We start from the raw sequence: 17100 nt of genomic DNA on the forward strand, positions 1-17100 counted from the left end.
GATTTTGATGGTTCCTTTTGAACATGCTGTTCGTAGACTGTCTGCTTAGTATCTGCTAACACTTTATTGTAGTCCTCCAACAGACATTCTACTGACTATTAGTAACTTTGCAACTACATGTCAACTTATTTTAACCCTAACCCTACCAGTCTTCTAATACTCTACTAACACTCTAATGAGAGTAAGTAGATATGTAGGTGCAATCTTACTTATAGTCAACAGAATGCTTTAAAAGGGACTATCAAAATAGAGTGAAAACTATATATTTGAATTTGTGAATTCAAAATTGTTCAATAAATCATTTACCTAAAGATGGTCTATAATAGATTATTTAATAGCATTCCCACAAACTTTAGTCAGGGTAGCGCCATATTTCATTTTTGACAGGAATGAAAACAAGGCTGTGAGGAATAGAAATACAGTGCGTTCAATGGATTGTACTGTTACTTAACAACATGCAGATTGTTCCACTGATGAATGATGAATTTGTTTCAGCTAAAGAAACGGGGGGGGGGGGGGGGGGGGGACTTTCAGTAGGCAAACAGTCCGTTAATCCATTTTGTAAGTTGTGAAAATTAAGTGTTCTAGGAACTTAATACAGCGCATGCCACAGTCTGTCTATCATTCACAGCCTCGTTTTTATCTGCATTCACAAGTTTTGGCCCGAACCCAGAGTACTCCCCCCGGTTGTGATAAGAACAATTAGGACTAGAAGTGAGGAGATGGGGTGGTGGAGGAATGCTGATAAACTGTCAACGAACAGAGGTAAGGCTGGTATAAATATATCTCTTATCATTATTTGAGTTGATTGGCTGAATGCGTTCCACTTGTGTTAATCAGGTTCATTTTATGAACTTGCTCCTTCATAACTTTGTTAATAAAACATAATTTACTTCAATATTGCGTCTGACCAGACTATGGCGTTTATAAAGTTTCATTTTCTGAACTTGCTCCTCTATAACTTTGTTAATAAAACATACATTTATTCAATATAGCGTCTAAACAGACTATGGCGTTCATAAAGAACACGTTTTTACATTCCACTGTGCTGCTTTTCAATTTTTTCTAAACAAGCCTTTAGAACTGCCAAAATTCTTAGTGGCATAGATTCGGTTCTATAAACATTCCTCCGAGAATTTGGTCCATATTGACATGATAGCATCACGTAGTTGCTTCAGATTTGTCAGCTGCACATCCATAATGCGAATCTCCTGTTCCACCACATCCCAAAGGTGCTCTATTGGATTGAGATATGGAACTGTGGAGGTCATTTGAGTATAGTGAACTCATTGTCATGTCATGGCATGACATGCCATTTTTTTTTTGCTTTTTGACATGGTACGTTATCCTGCTGGAAGCAGCCAGTAGCCACAGTACAATGTGATCATGAAGGGATGGACATGTTGAACAACAATACTCAGGTAGGTGGCATTTAAAGGATGCTCAATTGGTACTGGAGGCCCAAAGTGTGCCAAGAAAATATCCCTCACACCATTACACCACCAGCAGCCTGAACCATTGATACAAGGCAGGATGGATCCATGCTTGAATGTTGTTCAAGGCAAATTCTGCCCCTACCATCTGAATGTCTCAGCAGAAATCAAAACTCGGACCAGGCAACGTTTTCCAATCTTCTAATGTCCAATTTTGCCGTGCGAATTGTAGCCTCAGTTTCTTGTTCTTAGCTGACAGGAGTGGCATCCGGTGTGATCTTCTGCTGTAGCCCATCTGCTTCAAGGTTCAATGTGTTGTGTGTTTAGAGATATTCTTCTGTAGACCTTAGTTGTAACAAGGGTATTTGAGTTACTGTTGTCTTTCTATCAGCTTGAACCAGTCCGGCCATTCTCCTCTGACCTCTGGCATCAACAAGGCATTTTCACCCACAGACCTGCCGCTCACAGGATATTTTCTCTTTTTCGGACCATCCGAGTAGATCAGCAGTTTATGGAATACTCACAACCAGGGGGTGCATTTCCCATACAATGATGCAACTCGATGTCACGACTCTTTCCCAAAACCTGTATTGTCGCAATTTGGTCGTTCAACCACATTGGTTAATGATGTCACGCAGGTGGTGGAGTAATAACTACTTGTAATGAATCTGATTGAGATCGAATTAATGCTAGATGTTTTGCTATAAATTATGGACATGGCATTTGAGGACTATTTCTAATTTCTCTCAGTTATTTTGCTTTATTTCCAGATTCAATCATAGGCTCGTTCTTACATACTAGAGCACGTACGCACATGCGCACTCTGCAAAAACAGTGCTTTAAATCTCTTAACAAACTAAAAGACATAAATGACATTTGTATGTATTCTAAATAAAAGATATATAGATTTTACTGAATGTTAGCTTGCTTATCTGGCTCAAGATAAGGATTCATTGAGTCCACATGTCATGCAAACAAGAAACTTTGCTTCTAATCACAGATTGAGAACTGTAGTTCCAACTACACAACTTTGCGATGCTGTTTGCGAATGTTCGTTGGAACGATGGTTTCGGGAAACACTGACTCGTTGAACTGTGCTGATAACGACGGAACTTGCATCCACTGTTGGTTAACGAGGCTTTTGGGAAACGCACCCCAGCCCGTACGGCACCAACAACCATGCCATGTTCAAAGAACTTTAAATCACTATTTTCCCCATTCTGCTCAGTTTGAAATTCAGCAGATAGTATTGACAATATCTACATGCCTCAATGCATGGAGTTGCTGCCATGTGATTGGCTAATTAGATATTTGCGTTACTAAAGTAGCTGGTGAGTGTATTTTATACACTTAAAAGGGGTATGGATCTGCTCACTCAATGATACTAAAGGCCAGAAGTGAAGATTTAACCTCACAATTAGGTATTTTGCTTACCCCGCCAATTGTGAAATATTTTCTGCAGTGTGTCAGTCTCAAAAAGGTGAAAGCATCTAGTGTAACTGTGATGAGTCTTTCTCTGATCTAGCATGTGTCAGTCTGAGATGTTTTTCTCCATCAGTTGTAAGGCTGTGTCCATTCTGTGCCCTTTATCTATCTGAACACCACAGTGAAAGCAAATGGCATCCTGAATGGATGGGTAAGTAAGCACAGCAAACATTCATCCACTATCCAGGGAAACAGCAGAAAGGCTGCTTTACAGACATTCAGGGAATGTGGTTTACAGAATTTGCCAGTACTGGCACAGCCATCAGGTAAAGACAGGCCTGACATGAAGCAAAAGAAATTGCATCAAAAGCCTGATGCAACTTCTTGCAAAAGAACTTTTGAAACATCATGAGATGTGCACAAACAAAACCAAATCTGTTGGTTCATTTCATATTAACAGCCTCTAAATTGCATAAAAACTATGGGCACTGGTGAACATCTCTCACTGTTTTTCGGGCATAAAATCAAGTCCAAAGAGCAGCTGTATTCTTCTGCCAATATACTTTAGTCTTACACAGCTTAGAGAACAAAAGAAGACAAGATCCTTGGACAAATGGGATGAAACCTGTTGAACTGCACATTCATTTCTTGTCATTCAACCAATTTTTCCCAAAATGAGAGAGAGATTTTCTAAATACTGTAGGTTTTCCTCTGCTTCTCAGGACAGGCCGGCACAACTGATTACAAGATTGCCGATGTCACGCACATGACCGTAGTTGATTCATCTAATGCAAAATATTGGTTCTAATGTCAACACCGCTATTCAGCACTGTTTGTCATAGAGACACTCCACACCACTTAATGGAGCTGTCACCAGGAAATGTTCAAGTCAATTATTAGTGGGAAGAAAGGACAGTACAAGTTGATTCCTGCAGATAAGTATGCATACATGGATGCAAATTGTAAAACTGCTGTGCAATCAACTTTAGTTTCATGCAGTGTCATTGCTGCAAAACACATGCAGCTGTTACGAAGATGAACTGCCCTCTCTCCTTCTTTATCTATGAGAGCAAATAAGTTTCATGCAATGAACGTCAATTTGTGCTTGCTTTCGTTTTGATGACGCACCAACAGTGGACACTGGCAGAGTCCTTGTAGTTAATTTCCCTGTTAACCATCCTGCATTAAATGACAAAGAGAAAAATCTTTAAAATATTCAGCCTGATAGATCTTTTACTTCACTTACAGCTGTCTGCTAGACGATTATAAGTCTAGACTTGAATGATCCTGTGTGCTGACTCTGCTAAAGTTGAATATCTAGACAGGTTTGATCTGTTACAGTGAGCATTAGCATGGGAAACTGTTCAGCTAAGACATCACTTCAGTTCCTAAGGCGAGATTGGTGGAGGTAAGACCATACAAGCTTTATTTTTGTGCTAAGAAAGCATCATCTGATATCATAACATACAGTAAATGCAATAAGAGGGAAAATGAATATAAACTTACAAACTGAATATTGACATACTGACCCAAATCTTTCTTAATATACCTATAATCTTGTTTTTATTGAATGCCACTGTGAAGGCTGAAATGATCACCTGTGTGTATTGCGAGATATACTATGCTTTCTTTATTAAAAACATGCTCAATTTGTCCAATCTTCTTGAGCACAGCGCTCCTGTGAGAAACTGCCCCAAGCTTTTTCTAGTTTAGTCAATTTTCTGTGCCAACCACGCAGCGAGGAATTCAGTTACTAGGCCACAAGTTGTTTTTTTTTAGATATTGAATACATTTGTTGATTTTTGCATGCCAGCTAATAATATAAAGATTCATGAATAATGTTCGGATATAGCTGAAGGCTAATGGATCAATCCTTATAGTTACAGAAACCGGGCCATTACTGAGGTCCCAATCCTGCTTTATTACCCTTATGGCTGTGAGCAGAGCACTTAACCATAAGTTGGTCCTGCGGGTCTGCCCTCATTTCATAAAGGCAACAATAAGATCTAGTGTGTTATATGTTTATAAGGGTGATAATTATTGAATTCATTGTAAGTACTGCTAAAATCTAGGACATGGATGGTTATCAGAGGCATATTTAGAGGATGAATGAATGAATGAGAGCAACACTACGCATATGCTTTCAGGCAAAATGCATTATCATATATAGTAGGCCTACTCAAATTCTGCAAGCTTGAACAGGAAAGATGGGAGGCTACAGTATCCACTGATACTGTACAAAATCTACAAAATCCACCATAACAATTTTGGTGTTGTGAAACTGATCACTATAAGTTTAGATGTATATGTTATATTTCAAGCTTATGATACTGTATGGAAAAAGAGATCTCCTAAATGCAATGCAACAGTGGTTTGCCTTCTGGAGTAATCTATTAGAATGGACAAACAATCTTCATACTAAAAAGATAAACAGCATTAAACTAAATCCCATATTGTGATTGGACTTCAAAGTCCTTCACACTATTTTCCCCTCAACTTTAATGCTGTTTATACTGAACAAAACTGCACAATCAACTGTCTAAAAAGGCTCACTGATTAACTTAAAGATTTATATGACGTCACTGCAGTGTCAATATGTATTTTGTGCAGAGAGATGGGGGAGAGAGTTAGTGAAGGACAGGCAGAATGGAGAGTGTTTTTAAGAATGAAAGATGGTTATCTATGAACTTAATTTTAGCTATTATTAACTAAATGAACAAGAGTTTAGGGAAAAAAGTATCAACTGATAAAATTGATTGAGATTCATTAGGGCAAAAGCCAAGAAGACAGTATATGGGCCATGGTTATCAATTACATTTTTTTTTACAATTAATCATCATTTTACTACTGTCATAAAATCACTTTTTAAAAAAAAGTAATCATCTGAAGTAGGTTAATTACCTGCATACTAGATCCTGGTTAATTGTCATTGTTGCCTTGATGACATTTCAAAAAAGAAACCAAAAGAGGTTTTTTGCAAATATTTAGTAAATATTCAATGTCCTCTACTGGCCAATACATAAATATAAGTACGTTACGTAAGACGTAAAACATATACATACGCACTGTCACGGCACTGTGAATGTGCGCAAGATATTTTTGAATCCCATTGAGAAAATTGACTGATTTTAGTGTTTGCATGCTTATTTTTTTCCCCAATTGATCAGATTATTTCATGTGTACAAAATATAATTTGGATCGAGCTCAGTCGGATTGATTGAGGTGTTTACATGAAGGCTTAGCAGTCCGATTGAGCCATCAGTCCAAGCGTTTTGTTTGGCTGCATGTTAAAACCATAAATGAGTCATTTACTAAACTCAAAAACAGACAAAGTAGCTGGCAATATTGTGCTTAAAATGTAGGCCTACTCACCTTCACAACGTTCCAAACCCGTAAGACTTTTGTTCATTTTCGGAACGTAAATGAAGATCTTTTTCATGAAACCTGAGAGCTTTTTGTCTCTGAATTAAACCTGTTCATCATATAAATCGATCGAGTCTCTTCAGAAAATTTGGACTAAACTGCTTAATTCATATGGACTAGTTTTACGATCTCTTTATGAACTTCTTGAAGCGTCAAAGTAGTTTCATAGCTGTCAATGGAGGGACAGAAAGCTTTTAGATTTCAACAAACAGTTCATTTGTGTTCCTTAAATGACTTGATTTTGTCCATGGGGAATTGGTTGGATTGCTGGATGGTTGTAGTATAGTTTGCTATTGCTGGGATGTCTGAGTGACAGGTTGTCTCGCCCTCCAGCCAGTAAATATCTGCAAGAGAGAGAGAGGAATTAAAGATGGGCACATGAGTTAAATAAAAAGACTGATGAGCACGGATCTTTATTTATAATTTATAATAATTACTGCAATATTCCATTAAAAAATAAAAAATATCAATTTTGATTTCATGATGACTTTAAAAGCACCCCCCACCTGATACTCCCATTCTCCAGTAATTTCTGTAATTAATTCTAACATGATGTTTTCGGATTAGAAACAGAGACTTCTTTTGTGCAACTAGATAGTGTCAACATGCCCCACATACAAGTCAAGTTGCATCTTTCTTCCTTGCCAACTACAATATAAATGTTCGGCTTTTTTGTATCCTGGATTTCAAACATCACCTCTGGAGTTAAACATAATTGCATACAATTAAGAAAATGACATACATGCTCTGTATACTCACACGAATACCCTAATACTTTAAGCGTACAGATATAGGCTAAACCATATCGATGATTACATTTTCTTAGCTAAAATCGCGATGAAACCTATTTAGAGCGGGCTTTAGGACCCAGCAGCGGGCCGCCACGCACTGAGCGCAGCAGCGCAGAAACTACAGATGACGGGAGGAGCCATATCCCTATCAACCCGGATTCAAAGAAGCGCAGCGTTTATAACAATACTTGAAATATTATTGTGTTTAAATTAACACAATAACATTCGTTCAGCATGACACTAAGAAGTATTTCTGTACCCCGATAAGCTGCACGCGCCAGAGGTGTGGTGGTCAGAGATGGAGCACATCAGAATGCCAAAGGTAAATGTCCAGCATCCATGATACAATGATTCCCTTTACATGCCATGATCCACACATCTCCATGCATTGCTTCCACGTGTTTCATCATTTGTAATTTGAGGTTTTATACTTGTAAATGGATTCATTTATCGGAATCAATGAACTCAGCACGGTCACTGAGACAAATGTTCAAGGGGGGGAAAGTAAAGGCCTACATCTAATCAGTTATAATTGAAAGGAAATTACTGAAAATCCATATTCGCATCAGGAATGATTTTTGTTATTGTGTGCCAATTGATCCCAGATGATTTAAACACAGTATCACCACAGGGCAGAGGGATGCTCACTAATACGTTTGTGGTATGGTACTTTATAAGGCAGGATCACTAAAATAGGCTACTAATGTTGTCTAATTCAGAGGTTTACAAACTCAGGAGGCCACAAGTGAAAAATGTGATTAGGGATTCATTATAGTTGGGTATTAATCTGTTAAATATATTCAATTAGATTAAATTAAATAAGATTTCTCATTATTATAAATTAAAATTAAATAAGCAAATAAATAATACATTTATCAGTACATTACTATAGTGAGTACAAAAAATAATAATAATGTAACTTAGTAGAAATTAATTAAAAATCTATAATATTTATTTTCCAGTGTATAAATTGGCCATTTATAAAAGATAGATGATTTTTTAAATATTTTAGGATGGCAGTTCCTCACATGAGGGTGATCATATACGGTGGTCTGTGGCATTGAAAACCCCTGGTCTAATTAACTTGGTTATATATTGCAGGTTGAAAATGTCTGGTTAGTGGATAGAAGTTCCTCTCGAAGAACTCAAGTGGGCACTCTCTACCTGACAGCTACACACACAATTTTTGTAGATAAAGGATCTGAGAACAGAAATGAGCTGTGGGTAAGTGCTTCCCATGTCAAATGTATTAACTAATGCCATTGATATTTGTGGTTTATCATCATTGTCAAGTATTTCTGTGCTCTAAAAATGTACTTCTTTCTTAACCATTTTGTATGTGCAATAACTGACATCGTATGCTTGTTTTTACAGGTTCTGCACAGTTTAGTGTGTAATGTTGTAAAGCATAAAGCATCTCAGAGTGGATACCCTTTATTAATCCACTGCAAGAACTTTCAGGTCATACAGTTTATTATTCCTCAGGAGAGCGACTGCCATGATGTTTACATTTCACTTTCACGTCTGTCTAGACCAGGTGGGTCATTTTGCATACATTTTAAGAATATAATGTCGGTCCATTCTGCATACGTGTGCACTATTCTATACCATTTTGTGGTGTGTGCGTAGTGCGTTCACACTGAAAATTCTTAAAAGAAAAGGCCCGGATGATGCTCTTACTTAACCGGAAAAACAAACTCTGGAATATTGGACACTTCATGCACCCAACTGCTGCAACTCTCCTTATTTACCGGAGGGGGAAAGGCTTTCAGACTCGATACTGGATTACATAATAACCTTTTAAAATTCATACATTGGACCAGGGCTGGACAATTCTGTCCATTTAAGATCCATTATCCTGCTGAGTTTAGCTCTAACCTTATTCAAACTCACCTGAATGTAGCTTTTAGTAATCCTGAAGACTTTGATTAGCTGGTTCAGGTGTTTTTGGTTAGGTTTGGTGATGGACTATGCTAACTATGCAGGAAAATGGGTCTCGAGTGCCAGAGTTGCCCAGCCCTGCACTACACGGTTGAGTACTTGGTGCAGGAATAGGTAACGTCAGTCCTGGAGTGCCGCTGTCATGCAGAGTTTAGCTCCAACCCAAATTAAACTCCTGAACTAGTTAATCAAGGTCTTACTTGGCATAATAGAAACTTCCAGTCAGGTGTGTTGAAGCAAGAGTGAGCTAAACTCTACAGGGCCGAGTTTGGACACCACTGGTATAGGTGCATTTGGGACACAACTTGTTATTGAAATATTGTTGAGGACAAATCAGCATTTGTATGTTTAATATACCCCCGGTTTCACAGACAAGGCTTAGGCCTAGTCCCAGACTAAAATGCATGTTTGAGCTGTTTTAACTGAAAGCAACTTGCACTGAAATATCTTATAAAATGACAATGCCATTGTTTTGTCTAAAGATGCACATCAGTAATGTTTTCTTTTTCTAAGGCAAGTTTAATTGAACTAAGGCCTAATCCTGGCTTAATCTAAAGCCCTGTCTGTAAAACCGGGCCATAATGTTCAAAACAAATTATAGTTCTTCGATACACTTTTCTATATTTCAGTGTACAAGGACATATTGTCATGTTGTTTTCCCCTTGTCTTGCAGAGAAATATGAAGAGTTGTATTGTTTTTCCTTCAAACCTAATGCTGACAAAGCTGAACGGGAGCACTCATGGGACTTTTTAGATATGAAGGCTGAATACAGTCGAATGGGACTTCCAAATAAGCAGTGGCATGTCACCCCCATCAACCGAGAGTACCGAGTTAGTGTATAACCCACCAGCACTATGTAAACACAATCAGTATATTGTTTAGTTTTTTTATAACTTTTCTTTTTGTGACACAGGTGTGTGATACTTACCCATCTGACTTGTTTGTGCCTAAATCCGTCACCCTCCCTGTCATCGTAGGGAGCTCTAAGTTTCGTAGCAGAGGTCGATTTCCCACGTTGTCATACTACTGCAGAGAAAATCATGTAAGTCTGCCTCCATCTGGCACATTCTCTCTGCAGTCTTAGAATTCATCAGCCCCTTTTAATGAAGCTGTGGAGAATGTTATCCTTTTTTTCATATGTCCTTGCCTGCCAAATACTTTGTCATCAGATTGAGGATGCGAGTTCAAGGTTCAAGAACATAGTGTTCTTGAGACTTGAGTGCTCAGTATATAAAAAACCCTCAAGAAGAACCATAAATGTGATTTGCATTAAATTCCAGCTTGGCATAATTTCTTTACAAAGAAAGTGCTTGTTTTGTTTTTTGAATTACAATATAATGGATATTTTAAAAGCATGGTCAAGCCCCCTCTGCACCCTTTTGGGTTCGGCACTCTGTTAATAGACATTTTATTTCATTGAGGTCAAATATTCCCCTTGGATTATCTGTTTTCTTTTGGACACATGAATTCAAACCACATGGAGAAGCGTGTGACCTCCACAAAAGGATCATAATGGTGAGGCCCTAAGGGGTCAGTTGCAGTTTAATATCAACCCCCCCCCCCCCCCCCCCCCCCAACATTCATGGTTTGTTAACCCCGAAATATGATTAGAACAGTGTCTAAAAATGTAATATTGCAAGCTCAGAGTTTTATGAGGCCAGGGCCAAATTCTCATGAAATACCCATTCCACTGAGAGAACATTTTGATCTTCTGTTCTTTACGTTTAATTTATTAATCAATCGTGAAATGATCAGGCTGTGAATTACTCTGAGGCTGTACGATAGCTTTATTTAGAGTATTAAAATATAATTTTGATTTTAAAATTATTCAGATTGAAATGTATAATTTTATACATTTTAATAAAATTATGTATTGCTTTTTTTTTTTAGCCCGGGTCCCCTTTCTATGGAAGTTTGTTTCCACCACAGAATAATGTAAACGTTTTTTTTTTTTATCTCACAATTCTGACTTTCTTCTCACAATTGCGAGTTTACATTTCAATGTAATTCTTTTCTCAGAATTATATATAAAGAAAGTATATATACATATATATATAAGTCAGAATTGTGAGATATAAACTCGCAAATCTGAGAAGTCAGTCTTTTTTTCCATCAGAATTGGACTATAACTCGTAATTGCGATCTCACAATTCTGAGAATAGAGGTCAAAATTGCGAATTGATATAAACTCGCAATTCTGACATTTTTCTTGAAATTGCTAGTTTATATCTCGCAATTCTGACTTTTTTCTCACAATTGCGACAGCATGCAATTATGAGAAAAAAAGTATGAATTGCAAAATGTAAACTCGCTATTATGAGAAAATAAAGTCTGAATTGTGAGAGAAAAATCGCAATTACCTTTTTTTCTCTTTCTTCAAGCTGAATTTATATATTGAGCATAAAAGAATCAGGCTTGGAATTACTTTGAGGTCAGATGATAGTTGCATTTGTACTAGACTAGTTTATGGAATAATTTTTTTAATTAATTAAATTTAATTATGTATTATTCTTCTAATGAAATTAAAATATATTTTCATGTATGTATTTATTTATGTGGATATTTTTGTTGGTTTATTTAAGCCATTTTGCACACTAAAATAAACACTGAACCACTTAGTCTTATCCTACACTAATATGAAGAACTAGTAGTTTGGTCATGTATTATCTTGACACTGCAGGATGCCAACATATGCAAACACCAACTCAAATGATGTATTTTCTTTAGGCCACAATATGTCGCAGCAGTCAGCCTCTTTCTGGCTTCAGTGCTCGCTGCCTGGAGGATGAGCAAATGCTCCAGGCCATCATGAAGTCTAATCCTGGCAGCAGATTCATGTATGTTGTGGACACCAGACCCAAGGTCAGTCCACTTAATATCAATATACGATGGACCCGATATCAGAATAACACCTGAAAGACACTGTATGTGAGAATCTCATGTATTTCCAGCTAAACGCAATGGCAAACCGAGCTGCAGGCAAAGGCTACGAAAATGAGGACAACTACTGCAACATTAAATTCCAGTTCATCGGCATTGAAAACATCCATGTGATGAGGAACAGTCTGCAGAAACTCATAGAGGGTATTGTCTCCATCGTATTAAGTGAAAAAATGAATTGACCCATAATAACCAGTGTTTTAGATCCAAAGGTCCTTCTGTTGAACCAGTATATAACAGCAGCTCCCCTTCAATTTTATGGGAGATCTTAAGACCACTTAGCGTTTTATCATCTATAATAAAGATGTTCTGCAATGAAGCCGTAGATTGTACCACAGGAGAGTTTCTTGGCAAAGCAAATAGTGTAGTAGGGGTGCTTTGAGTCCATCTGGCTTTTATTCCTCGCCTATTTTTGTTTTGTTGACTTGACGATTGGGGACCTTTTTCCCCTGATTGAGAAAAGGAGGGCGTGAGAATGATATCTTCTAGTGTTGAAGAAATAATAGCGGCACTGGGTGTGATAGCTTTTTGACCCGTAAAACATTAGGGAGTCATCTGGTCGAATAATCTTGTAGGCTTCCAGCAGAGACTGTTTGAGATCTCATTACAGCATGCTTGATTCTTCCTAGAAATACAGTCAATTTGGTCTCTGCCACCAAGAGTAAGCGGGTTTGTCAGTATATTGGCTTCTGCTGTCATCTGGGGTGTTCTCATGGGACGTCACCAGCCCTTAAATACTCTTATCACATTTGAACTGTTGACATATCAAAGCTTACAGTGCTCACAGGGAATGTTTATGTTGGTTTGGAGAAAAAGAATCAATGCCACTTATAGAAATACAAATTTATTTGGTTGTCATAATAACAAAACGAGCCATAAGACAGAACTGTCATCAAGTCAATTTATCAGCAGTGCATATTTCAAGCAACATAAATAAAGAGGACACTCACAGAGGACGCTTTTGTTAGTCACTAGCTTTCTTTGCAAAGCCAAAGTAAATATTGAGCACTTTAAAATTCCTCATATCATTTCCCTACTGTAAATTCTCAATAAAGCTCCTGGTTTTCATCATCGTCATTTCACAGGATCGTATATACTTTAGTAGTGAATTTGTCTGGATCTTCTCAAAGTGTCTTTTTTTTTTTAAGTTTCTGCACTGCGTTCTCCCACCATGAGAGAATTTCTCTTGGGGCTTGAGAATTCAGACTGGTTAAGACACATCAAATCAATCATGGAAGCTGGAATCTTCATATCTAAGGTAAAATATCTCTTTGAGAGTCAGCCCATGCATGAGCTCTTGCTCCGGTACTGATTTCATGTTCTTACGTGACACGCACACAGGCCGTGGCAGAGGAAGGGGTCAGTGTCCTGGTTCATTGCTCTGATGGCTGGGATAGGACGGCTCAGGTTTGCTCTGTGGCCAGTGTGCTTCTGGACCCCTACTACAGGACCCTCAAGGGACTTATGGTAAACAGTGACTTGAATGAAAAATGTGCATGCTGCTGAGTTCACAGTGTAAGAAAATGCATAACTGCCCATGAGTCTTGCTCATTTAATCATAAGGATCGACTCAAGCTGGATCTCTGCTGGAGAGGTTTCATTCAATAGCAGAGCTCAGTTTAGAGAATCATCTCTTACTTAGAAATTTACCTTCATATGGGGTCAATATAAAAAGAAAACATAATTTCTAGCACAGATTAAGTCTGTCTGGGAATACTATCTCATTTCCTGATACACTAGCGGTAAGTCTGTGCAGATGCACAAGCACCATCAAACGGAATTGCAGAAATATTGCATGTTTTCAAACAGGTTTCACATGCTGTTCCTCTGCCTTTTATTGATCAGCTAAACAAGATGGTCAGAACGCTTAAACAAATAGATCAATGCTCTGCTAGCACTACAGTGTTGGCACTTTTTGAAGAAGTCAGTTAACAAATTACGTATAGTCTTCTCTGCTTATGAAACTGGGATATAAAGACTTTTAACATCGGAAATTGACTTTTTATCTTTAAACTGTTCTCAAATACACTGCCACTACAAAATGTCTTAATGTTTTTTAAAAAAAAGAAGCATCTTATGCTCACCAAGATTGCATCAAAAAAACAATAAAATATGATTTCAAATTAAAATAATTGTTTTCTATTTTAATATATATATTAAAAATGTAACTTATTCCCATGATGGCAAAGCTGAATTTTCAGCATTATTACTGCAGTCTTCAGTGTCACATGATGAAATCATTTTAATATGCTGATTTTGTGCTCAAGAAACATTTCTTATCACTGTTGAAAACAGTTGCTGCTTAATGTTTTTGTGGAAACCTAATATGGCACAATATTCTTTGATGTATGGAAAGTTCAAAAGAACAGCGTTTATTTAAAATGGGCATATTTTGTAACATTATAAATGAGTTTACTGTCACTTTTGATCAGTTTAATGTTTCCTTGATCAATATAAGTGTTAATTTCTTTAAAACAAAGTCTGACTGACCCCAAATTTTTTTTAACAATAGTGTAAGTAAAACCCTGTTTTATTTTATGTGTAGGTGCTGATTGAGAAAGACTGGGTTTCATTTGGACACAAGTTTTCACACAGGTTGGACTTCATCTTAAAATTCACTCAGATTTTTTGATGTACTAGATGCGATTGCTCATTCTAAATCTAATTTACTTCATGGCGTTTCAGATGCGGTCATCTAGATGGAGAAGCCAAGGAAGTGTCACCTGTTATAGACCAGTTCCTGGAATGTGTATGGCAGTTGATGGATCAGTTTCCCTGTTCTTTTGAGTACAATGAGAAGTTTCTAATCAGCATCCACAACCATGTTTACTCCTGTCACTATGGCAACTTCATTTGTAACAGCCAGAAGGAGAGGAAAGATCTGTGGTAATTGCCCTGTGTATTTGAGACATGAATGAAAAACTTGATTTTGTTGTTAAAATTGGGGATATAGTAGATGTTAAAATTCTCAGCATGTTTTTTTTCTTCTTTTTTTCTGTAGCATCAAAGAGAAAACCCATTCCATATGGCCTCATTTATGGGAGATCAAACTGGACTTCATGAACCCTCTGTATAAACCCGATCAGAGTCTGAATCAGGGACTTCTAAGGCTTAGTACTGCCCCCTTCTGTTTTAAGTATGTAAGAAACAAGTTAACATAGTTTTTTTTTCCCCTGTATGTATAATACATATGACAATACATATTTTCCCTTTCTTGATTCTCTTTCTCATGCCGTTTTTTTTTCTTTAGTCCTAAGCATTTATACATTTTTGAAAGTCAACACAGAAGAAATTGTTAAATGATATATGCTATTTGCAAAGGTGTCAAGTCCAGGTTCAGAAAGTAAAAGTCCTCCTCAGTATTTTGTTCCAATCACCTGGATTTGCTAATTAGCACAGTTTTTCAGTCAGGAGATAGAACTAATTAGTGAAATCAGCTGGCTGAGTTAATGGGTGGAATAAACATATGGCAGGACTTTTACTTTCTGCCCCCTGGAATTGACACCTCTGGCTATTTGTTTGTTTAACAGCAAAAATAGTTTGTCTTTTCTGTGTTTAGATACTGGAGAAGGCTGTATAATCGATTTGATCGTGAGTTGCACCCACGTCAGTCTGAGCTGGATAGTTTGATGACTGTAAAAGAGGAAACACAGCAACTTGAGGAAGAACTGGCTGTCTATGAGCAGGTACAACATCATATATTTGCCATATTCGTTTTTATAATTTTATTTCGAATCTCTTTTGAATTACAATAAAATTGCGCAAAGACCATGTTGTTTACTTAATATGCATATTCTACAAATGCAGAATTTATATTCGCACAATGTTTGCCATTTTAACTTTAGTGATCAAATATTTTACCTTTGCAGAAACTGGCTGTACTGGGTAAGGAGCGTGCAAAAACGCTTTACATGCAGAAGGGTCTGTTGGACGGCAAACAACAGACGGTTTGGTCTTTACCTTTAGATGCAAGCCTGGTCAATACTCCTCAGGATTACATTGGTGGCTTTATAGGTGCTGCTCCCAATGTTTTCACCTTACAACAAGGAGAGAGAGAGAGCGCAGAGCTTAGCCTGTTTGGAGACAAACCAAAATGCTCTGATGCCGATAATAGTGACCAGGAGTCAGGAGTGGCGGATTTCAGCTCCCATTCTTCTGGTGAAGAGTCCTTGCCAAGTGAGGACAGTGTGAAGGATCCTGACTCGGATGAGACTGGCCCCAACAGAGCATGAACAAATGCGACAGTTTGCAAAATGAGACAGCTATAGCATCGCAGTATGTGATCAAGATGAGAGAGTGGGCATTTCAAATTATGCAAAGATATTGGACATTGTGGACATGTCTCATGTGTATGGCACTACAGAAGCATGTCTTTCTGTCTGAAAGTGTATTACGGGTGTACTATGTAAAGAGTGATGTTTTATTCTAGTATATATTTATAATTTATCCTTGGCATGAAATCTTTCAAAACATTAAATACATGAACAATAAATGATCTCATTAGATTTTGTTGCACTTTATGCACTTGAATAAGGTGAATACATACATTAAACTTCAGTTTGTTGTGAAATTAATATGATATTAATACCTTTAAGTGTGCTTAGGGCTGGCAATGTTTTAAAATGAATTCAAAGAATCAAAAGAAACCATACCAAATAAGATAGGTTGTATTAAATGTAGAATTTTTGTTTATAAATACTTGTTTCATGGTGTGATATTTATTACATCATGCTTTTGGTAATTTAAGAAATGAATGTTATTGCGAATAAATTTGAAGGTGGAGACAATTAATATTTTGGTCAGTTTAAATCCATATTGCATAGTTGCTCACCTATTTTCAAGTCTTGGTCACAAGGTGTGCAATTGTTTTTTTTGTCTCAAAACAACAGGTGATTGTGATTTATTTATAGACACACACAAATATATATATATATATATATATATATATTATACACTAAATTAATATTATTTTACTTAAGTGATTTTTTTTAACTCAAACCAATGTGTTTATCCCTTAGAGTTATTTTTATTGCAAGAAAGATCACAACATTAACAAGCAAATAAAATATAAAAAAAATATATATTATATAAAATTAAATTATTTTCTAGGAGAAATAGCCTACTGCAATACATAAAATTCTGAAAA

The 17100-nt window shown here is 37.0% G+C and overlaps 1 protein-coding gene across 1 annotated transcript; it reads left to right on the forward strand.

Moving 5' to 3' along the window:
• The first annotated feature begins 7151 nt into the window (after positions 1–7151).
• mtmr7a (myotubularin related protein 7a) lies at positions 7152–16446 on the forward strand. Its single transcript, XM_077236089.1, has 14 exons — positions 7152–7394; positions 8174–8296; positions 8447–8609; positions 9687–9844; positions 9928–10056; positions 11742–11876; positions 11966–12098; positions 13103–13212; positions 13296–13421; positions 14500–14549; positions 14640–14840; positions 14956–15090; positions 15514–15640; positions 15824–16446. The coding sequence occupies exons 1-14, from the start codon at positions 7371–7373 to the stop codon at positions 16184–16186; spliced, it is 1977 nt and encodes a 658-aa protein (XP_077092204.1). The 5' UTR covers positions 7152–7370; the 3' UTR covers positions 16187–16446.
• Positions 16447–17100: the final 654 nt, after the last annotated feature.

Source organism: Siphateles boraxobius, unplaced genomic scaffold, assembly GCF_051911475.1.
Source record: "Siphateles boraxobius isolate OS27281-9 unplaced genomic scaffold, OSU_SipBor_1 2, whole genome shotgun sequence".
NCBI lineage: Eukaryota > Metazoa > Chordata > Actinopteri > Cypriniformes > Leuciscidae > Siphateles > Siphateles boraxobius.